The sequence below is a fragment of the Heteronotia binoei genome, chromosome 21, assembly GCF_032191835.1.
Source record: "Heteronotia binoei isolate CCM8104 ecotype False Entrance Well chromosome 21, APGP_CSIRO_Hbin_v1, whole genome shotgun sequence".
NCBI classification, from domain to species: Eukaryota; Metazoa; Chordata; class Lepidosauria; order Squamata; family Gekkonidae; genus Heteronotia; species Heteronotia binoei.
Window position 1 is genome coordinate 170775624 of NC_083243.1, and position 9120 is coordinate 170784743.

General features: G+C 45.7%; 1 protein-coding gene across 1 annotated transcript; it reads right to left on the reverse strand.

The window, feature by feature from the left end:
* Positions 1-1323: 1323 nt before the first annotated feature.
* Positions 1324-4452, reverse strand: RTN4RL2 (reticulon 4 receptor like 2). The gene is made up of 2 exons (XM_060261739.1): positions 3959-4452; positions 1324-3055 (listed from the first exon to the last, which is right to left on the reverse strand). Exons 1-2 carry the CDS (start codon positions 4373-4375, stop codon positions 2276-2278), a joined length of 1197 nt encoding a protein of 398 aa, XP_060117722.1. The 5' UTR covers positions 4376-4452; the 3' UTR covers positions 1324-2275.
* Between the last annotated feature and the right edge of the window lie 4668 nt (positions 4453-9120).

Genomic DNA, 9120 nt, shown 5'->3' on the forward strand with positions numbered 1-9120 from the left:
TCCGGAATAGAATATCTTCAATTTTAGGCTGCTCTTCTGTTGCAAAACATGATGAGAAAGGGTGGTAGTGGGGGGTGGATAGAGAATGTAACTTTTTCTCCATGTTGAGCTGCCAAGAAAATCTCAAAACCATTTAACAAATAAGAATGAAGCAAAACAAATTCTTAAAAAAAAAAAAAATCCTGCATGAGACATGCCAATCCAGAACATTTGCAATTTAACGTGCTATTTAAAGAACGATTTTGATCCACTTGAATCATCAATGACAAGCCACTTGCTCTGAAGTGGGAACAGAAACCCAGTTTAAAACACTTCTGTGTGCTGGAAAGAGAACAACCTAGACAAACGGGGAAGGAAGGGCTTCAGAAAAGAATATTGAAGTCAGTGTGGTGCAATGGACGGAGGGTCAGACTGCGACGGGAAGGACCAAGCTCAAATTCAGTTAGCATGACTCACCTTGAACCAGTCTGCCCACCTGTCTCTGTCCCTACCTGTTTAGCCTGCCTCACCGGGTTGTTGCAAAGATGAAACGAAGGTAGAAAGACGTACTGTGCCCTGGGCTTTGCAGAGGAAGGGTGAGGGTTTTTTGTTTTTTAAATAGCAGTAATACAAATCTTTAGGGAGTAAGAAAGACGTCTCGATCTGATCTAAAAATCAGTAGCTCCTCCCTTTCGTGCTTTGTCCACATCACACTTCCATAGAAAGTCTTACATGTTGCCTCCAGCACTTCATATTGCCCCAGTAGGATTCTCCTGATTCCTCCAGACCCCAGACCCCCCCCCCCTCCAATGGCAGAGGCAGCTTTATTATTTGGCTCTAAGCCCATTAAAACCAGTGTGCTAGCATCTGGAACCGGCATGGCCTTCCCTAGCTCATTCACTAGAGGCCATTTCACACGTTATATTTTTAGGCATACACCTAGAAAAATGTAAAGTGTGAATTCTACAAAACGTGTATTTTATTTATTTGCCATATTTATAGCACTTTCTAGTTACAATTTACAAAGCATATAATGGCGGTACACCTGTCAGGAGAGAGGAGAGGTTGTGTTTGTGACAAACTCAGATTTGCCACATGAAAAAAAGAGCCCTTTCTGACATGAGCCAAACTAATAACAACAACATTAGGGTGAAGGACTGAAACTCTCTGTCTTTCAGCAACCTAATGGCACTATGCCAATCCTCACTGAGGTGGCTTTTAACCCATCTCAAAAATGTGTATGGGGAATGAGTGACCTTCATGTAGAGAGAAGCTACTCTGACAAAACTTAGCTTCTTACCTGTCACATACCATGGACTTCCTTACTTGCTGAGATTTACTTGTTTCCTTAAGTGAACAAGTCCATCAAACCATATTAAAATAGTTTAATATCTTTCCAATGATTTTTTTTTTTTTGCCTTTTAAAAGAAGAGACAGAGGCAGGAAGGGAACGGAACATGCCCCCAGCGCCCCCCCCCAGAAGACCAGATGTTATGACCAAAAGCCAACTCGCATGTTTATCATGCGACAGTTGCAACCACTCTACATAGACTTGGACATACGGAATGGCCATCACCAACATAACTTCAGCAGCATTATCTGGACACAGTCTCTGGGAAGGAAGGCTAAGTTACCTTGTGATAAGCTTTGTGCTTAGTAAACTAGCACTTCATCTATTCATATGAACATGTCTTCATCACACACTGGGAAGAAGTCAGTGGTGATAAGGACCCAAGGGCCTGATAGTCTGCCCCACTTCTGGAAGGGGACAGTTCTCTCTTTAGCTGAAGGATCCAATCCCATTGAATAAAGCAGGCCCTTGCGTGCATGGCAAGAGATAGCAGAGAGGACTGAAGCTCTGAGAATCAGATGCTGTTATCCATTCTGCACTTTCCTATCATGCACGGAAGAGATCCCAGCTCATCCTGGGTTTAACTAGGAGATGCTGGCCAGGACATAGGAAACACAGAATACCCATAGCAGCCCCATTAAGCAATAGCATTTAGTGAGCATAATTTTCCCAAGATGCCATACTTGTCCCACCCCACCAAAATAAAAAGGAATGTTCTTGCCATATGTTCAGAAAAAAATATGTTCAGATACCACCCTGAAAGTGGCTCTAGCATTAGTCTCCTAACAGGCCAGTAAAACAGCAGCAGCAATAGACCCTTTGCCCTTGTGACAGGGTCAAGGTTTATCACTTTGGCCTCAGCAAAGTGCAAGGTGAGAATCTGTCCTGACTTATGCCTTGGTCTCAGTTCCCAAAGCCATTCAGCGGAGCAGCCACCCTCTGTAGTCAAAACCAGGAAGGTCCCAATAGTATCAGTAGGCAGAGAAGAGGAAGTGACAGAAAGCCAATCCTGATCGCTCCGGAGTCCAGAGAGGAACAAGCAGGTCCTGAACACCCCTTTTTAAGCTGTTCTCCTTCTTCACTGCCGAAGGTCCCCCAGTAGTCATCCTCTGTAGGTGGATCATACTTGGGGCTTCGAATGTCATTGGCTGGCACATCTCTGTAGAAGGAGGAGGGGTCAGCAGGTGGTGACCCCCCCAGGCCGTACAGGTGATTGGATGAGCCATTCTGATGCGGATGAATTGCTCCATTCTCCCACTCAGGCCTACAACCCCAGTCAAACCCAACAGAGTGGTGATTGGTTGGAGGACAGTCCTGAAAGACAGATTCTTTTAGGAAACGCATGTCATGTCCCTTGCGCTCTGCAGGAGATACACATATGACATCCGAGATGGAGACACGTGTGTGCTGGAACCAGGCCCAGAGGGAGCGGGCACGGCAGTCACAGGCCCATGGGTTGCTGTTGAGGCGCAGGAACTCCAGTGAGGGCAAGTTTGAGAGTGTTTCCTCAGACAGGGTTGTCAGACTGTTGTTAAACAAGTACAGAATGGTAAGCTTGCGCAAATCACGAAAAGCCCAGGTAGGAATTGTGTGCAGGCGATTCCTGTGTAGCAACAAGCGGTCTAATCCAGACAGGCCCCGGAAGACGTTCTCTGAGAGCTGCCAAATCTTGTTGCCATGCAGGAAAAGGTGGCTTAGGTTAGCCAAGTCCACAAAAAGGTCATCCTAAGAGATTGAAAACAGAGCAAGAGTGAGGAAGAATGGCAACGTATGAAGGACACCTCCTGGGAAATGATTTATGCTTCCCTCTTAAGAGGATCTCTCTAAAAGGCTTCTCCCACATATGAAGCAATGCAGCCTGTTCATCAAGACCTTAAATTTGCTGGCTGACACCCCTTTTCTGTACCTCATTCCTCTTAGAGGGTCTACTGTTGTGTGGAAATGCAGAGCTTATATTATATGACTCCTGCTTTGGATGTCTCACACCACTCTCCCCCCTGCATGTGGCTTGAAGCAATGAGGCAGGATCTCTAAATGCATTTTTACTGCAGCAGGCCAGGCTACAGCTTCCCTACTCTTTAAAGCTACACTGCCCAGGGCCGGATGGGAATGTGGTTTTTAAGTGAGTCTCTGGCAAGATATTGAGCACCTGCCTTCTGGGGAGAACCAGCATGCATGGGGTGGGGGGTGGGGGTGGGGAGAGGGTCAATAGCCATACTTGTCAGCTGTTTAGATATGCTTGGCGAGCCCCAGTTGTCCACCCCTCAATCCATTTGCATCTTAGACCACCTTTCTGGGAAGGACATTGGCTCTTTCCCCCCCTCTACTCTTGCTCCACTTACTGACGTGATCGCCTACCCACAGTGTTCCCTATAAATTTAGACTCATTCTTCTTCCTCCACTCACAGGCTACGTTGGGGCATTTCTTTTCCTTTCCAGACTCTCCTTCCTATATATCAACTAGGAAATCTTTTCTCAATAACTTGAGCATCCATTTATCCCAAGGGTCAAAGTTCCAAAAGGTGAGAAGGACAAGATAGGCAGATATCTCCTCACAGAAATCAAGAGAAGTTTCAACCCCCTCCCCCCCCCCCCAATACACCAGACCAACAAAGGAACTTCTCTCACCTGCAGGCAAAGCAGATTATTCTCTTGAAGGTAGAGGTACTGGAGGCTGAAGAGGTTGTGGAATATGGTATTTGGTAGGCTGCTAAGCTGACAACGGTACAGGTGCAGAGACTGCAGTCGTTCCAGTCCATGGAAAGTATCTGGGTCAAGGGTGCGCAAATTGCGATTGTCCCCGAGATCCAGTTCTTCAAGTGCCTGCAGATGGCGGAAGGTGCCAGACCGGATGGAGGAGATATTGTTAGAATAAAGCCAGAGGGTGACAAGGCTGGGCCCAAACATGCCAGCTCGCAGAGTCCCAATCAGATTGTTTTGCAGAAAGAGGCGCTGAGCATTGGATGGCAGAACTTGCGGCACAGAGGAGAAGTTATTGGCCTGGCAGCTGACTGTGGGTGGAGAAATATAGCAGGTGCAGAGCATTGGACAAGTGGAAGCTTGCAGGGGCAAGGCCAACAGAACCAGGAGTATTGGAGCCAAGCCTGCAAGGAAAGAACAAGCAAATGAATCTTTCAGCTCATCACACCCCATTAAGGGAATATTCTATCAGTATCTGCCCTTCCACAGGCTATTTCAAGATATTAGGTAAGCAAACATCAGACAGTCCAAAGCTTCAATAGGTTTTTCAATTAAAAAGAACACACACAAGACCTTAAGACAGCAACATTGTGTTCTTGTTATTCTACCTTCTAAGTCCTCTGCTAGCTACATTTTCCAACTCTTGCCTTTGTCCTTTGACGATCAGCTATTATTTTTCGTTCAGTGAAGGAAAGGCAAGAGCCTCCCACTTCCAAGAGCTGGGATGTAGCTACAGAAACATTCTGAATCGTGAGGCTCACAACAATGTCACTAAAGTTGGCAGCCCTGCCAGAGTATAATCCCACGTGAGAAAGCATCCATGTGTTCCCTTCCTCTGTGAGCGCATGCCTTCTTCATGTGCGAGCAAGCAAGAGTATCACCATACGTGGTGCATGTGTGTGTGTGGATGGTCTCACGTGAGCACTCCCATGCAAGTGTGTACGGCTCCCAACCTCTGTACGCATGAGTGTAGGTGGTGTGACGTGATAAACGAGTAACACAAGCTGCTGCTGCCGTTTCAGTAGTTCACACCACCTCCGTAAAGACCCTACGCTCTCTTCCCACTCCCTCCACCCTCCATTCTGTTCACGACAAGCACCGCTTATAGAGCTGGAGTCCTCCAAGCAGCCCTGCTCCACCAACTTTCAGACGTTTGTGGTATCACTCAAATCCTACCAGTACCCAACCTCTCCAAGTGGGAATATGACAGTTCTCACTTGATAAAAGAAAGACTACTTATTATTGTTTTTACAGCTAGTTTAGGTCTCGGGGGGGGGGGGGGGGAACCTCGGCTACAATGCAACAGCATTGGCTACTCAAGCAGCCCAGAACCATATATAGATACATATATATTTAAATCACATCACCAAAAATCATCTCTCTTTTTTATTTTTTAATTCTCATCACCAAGTCCACCGAGTCTCCATTTCTCATCACCAAGTCCAATCCACAGGTAGCTACAACCTATGGCACTTTGTTCAAGTACCCCCTGCCCTCGCCAATTTACTACGAGATTATGGGCAAAAAATCTTGCACTGTCCCAGGGGAACAGAATAGCATCTCCTTACCACACACAAGAGGGTAGACAAAGCTACACGACTACTGGGACACTGGAACTGCTGGAACCAGCCACTAAGGAGAAGTGTTGCTGCCTTGCCTTCTTTCCACTGAATATCTCTTTCCAAAACTGAAGTAGTAAAGGAAATCCAGTTCTGCCTACCTTCCCTACCATGCTAGCAACTATGTTGATCCCCTGACTGAGGGAGGGGTAGAAGGGAGGCAGTACTCCTCACAGTGTTTGTTTCCTGCAATAATGGCAGGTGTGCTTTCCTCAAGGGAAAACAGGGGGGAAGCCTTTATCTTGAGCTGGGGGGGAAGGGAGCTGCAGCTGCTAATGTCGACTGTCTCTGGACTCTTCTCTGGTGCTGTGGAACGGCTGTAACCCAAGGAGTCTCATCCATAATTCAGGCCTGTGGCTTTCACTGGAGCTTGGGCAGAGAAAAAGGAGGGGAAGGGATTGGAAGCTTCTCAGCTCTCCCCATAAAAAGCCCTCTGAATCATCTTGTAGGGGGAAGAGTTTCCCCTTGAGTCTCTCACATATGCATTCCTGGAGCCGCGCAAGACATATATAACATATACACTGCAACATACAAAATGCCTTCTCAACTGTACTATCCCCAGTTCCCCAATAAAACCACGGATTATGCCTTCTTCCCCAAAATACTTTTTCCAATTATTTCTTTCCCCCTTCTTCCACAAATCCAATTCAAATTGTCACAAAGAAATTCTTTGTCCAGATTCCTTCAATAAAGGCAAAAAAGGAAAAAAGGAAAAAAAAAGAGAGATGCTCATTCATAATTTCTTCCTGGAAAGGCTGAGCTCTTCAAATTAGAGCAAGCACATTTTAGTGGACTAAAAGTCTCTGTTAATAGCCCCTGCTCCTCACACAGAACATAATCAGCACCCTTGTTGCCAGTTATAACACTAATGAATAGTGTCCTCTAATCCCCACCCCCAGTCCAGACTAGTTTGGGGATGTATGAAAGCCATTCTTTATCAAACCACTTCCCTAGAAAATATAATGCTTGACCATCCCTCAGAAAGAAATTTCACCAAAATTTTAACCCTATGAGATAATTCTCATTTTCACAGCTAGAAACAGAAGGCCTTCAATGTCCTCTAGCTCTTATCCACACCACAATGCTGGGTTATCAGTCCCCTGGGAAAGTCCAGCAACAACTCACCCCACAACAATGAGCAGAAATGATACCTTTGTAAGAGAACATGTAAAAAGCACAGCTCCCTGTTCCAAAGTGCTGAGCACTCAAGGAAAAGCAGGGCTTTTTCCTCCAAAAAAGCCCAGCAGGAACTCATTTGCATATTAGGCCACACCCCTGGCATCAAGCCGGCCAGAACTGTGTTCCTGCTAACAACAAAAAAAAAGGCCTGAGAGAGCCTGTCTGAATATCTCTCCTTCACTTTTAAAGGATACAAACAGGATGCCCCACCCCCTGACTTCCTGCCAGGGAAAGCCAGCCCTCATGGTTATTCAAAAACATTCCATTCTATGGAAGGCAGCTGTAAGGCGAGACAGAAGTCTTCTCTCAAATGGCATCTTTAGAGGAAAGGAACCCATTCTTGCATACCCAGGGAAATGCTGCTCACCACTTTGGGGGCAGGCAGCAATTTTTCTCCAGGTCAGTTTTGCCAGGGATCCTGGAAAGTTTTTTTTTTCTTTTTGCCATCTTTTGGGTTTAGAGCAGGGGTCACTGTGTGTGTGTGTGTGTGTGTAGAGGGGAGGTACTTGTGAATTTCCTGCATTGTGCAGGGGGTTGGTCTAGAGGACCTTTCCAACTCTATGATTATTTGAAACAAAACCCCATGCCAGCCTGCAATCTGATCTGAGACTGTAGCATCTTCAAACCATACAGAGTTGGGCTCTTAGAGATATCTTTCCGTCATCAGACCCTAACATCACGAGTATTGCCCTGGCCAATGGATCCACAGTTAGGTTAATTCCATGAGAGGTCAGAGTGACAATCTAGCCCAATAAAATAGTTTTGCTGTGCTGGAGATGGAGAAATAGGGTACTGTTTGGTCCAAAACAACATGTTCCTACCTTCCCAAGGGTCCCCATTTTCCTATCTATCAATGGACAGGACATTTCAAACTTGTGGTGGGGGAGCAGAAGAACACATGCACCACACTTTCTAAATGGTGGCTGGAGTACAGACTGGAACAAGGAACAGAGTTTGCACTCTTTCCCTGACTTCCCATGCATTAACTATCCTAGCTAAAAAGGTGTACTTCCTTGCAGACAATACATACAACTTTAAATGGCCTGTGCCAGATCAGAACAACTTGTTGGAAGCAAGTGATTTCATCCTGAAAAAGTTAGCGCTCTCAGTCTCTTTTAATGAACTAAATGGTCCCTTGATGATTACTGAAATTATACATGAAGGGCTTTGAACGTTTGAAGTCCTCTATATAAAATGCTGTTATTACTGTTAGGCAGATTAGATACATTTTGCTTCACTACCTTCTCTACCTCCTGGCATCTCAAGTCACCCCACCAGCTCTCCCTGTGTCTTCTGTTTTCTCAAAGATCTCTTTAAAAGTGATATAGATTCAGGACGTGGAAGTATTGGTAGTGGTTCATGAATCACTACCACTACTTATCCTCTCCCATTTCGACACTACAGCATTCTTTAAGAATGGGGATATATATTCCTTTTGCCAGCCCAGTCAGATTGCTGGCTTCTATTCTGACCCTACAAACTTCACAGCAGGGACAGCAAATAAAGCCCCCTGGGCCAAATTCCTGAAGGGGGGGGGGATAGCATCATGTTCTTCAGCTACCAAGCTATTTGCAGACTGTTGTGACACATTATAGTGTTATCTGTTGCATGAATTGCACTGATCAATTGTATTGTTTTTAATAGTGTGAGCCACCTTGAGTCTCAGTAAGAAAGGAGGATTCTAAAAGAAGTAAACACCAGGCAACAGGCCCACAAACAGAGAGAGGCCGCTTCAGAATATGTAAGCCACAGCCTTAGCCCTTAATTTCTGACTGCATTTTCAAAATAATCCCCCACAACTGTTGGCTGTTTTGTAGAATGCCCCTGTTGGGATGATCTAGAATGTGCCATCTAGAATGTGCCATGTTTCTCAGTGATATCCTGGTAGATGGTTGCCTGGCTAATCCAAGCTGCACATGTGTCACTGGCCAGTTTCCCATGCTAACGCAACCCAGATCAAAGGTTTTCTGAATTTGTTAATTTTACTATTCTGCTATTGGATTTTGGATTCCAAACCCCACCAGCTCTATGTGGCTCTGCTTACTGTACCTCATTCCTCCTCTGAAGAAGTGTGCATGCGCACGAAAGCTTACGTTCTGAATAAAACTAAGTTGGTCTTAAAGGTGCAATTGACTCCTATTTTGGTCGCAGAACACTGTGCAGAAAGCAGAGCCTCCCCAAGGTCCATCCTGAAGAAGTTCCACCTGAGGAGCTGGCCTAGGTACTTGCCTCAATGTGACCCAGAGCACTGCTTTGGGATTGCCCAGGGACTGACCACAGCAGCAGACAAAA

Excerpts from the sequence above, each read along its gene's own strand:
- RTN4RL2 (XM_060261739.1), bottom strand. The coding sequence starts at position 4,375 with ATGCTCTGCACCTGCTATATTTCTCCACCCACAGTCAGCTGCCAGGCC. Across the intron at positions 3,056-3,958 it reads ATAATCTGCTTTGCCTGCAG|GATGACCTTTTTGTGGACTT; the intron begins GTGAGAGAAGTT and ends TCAATCTCTTAG.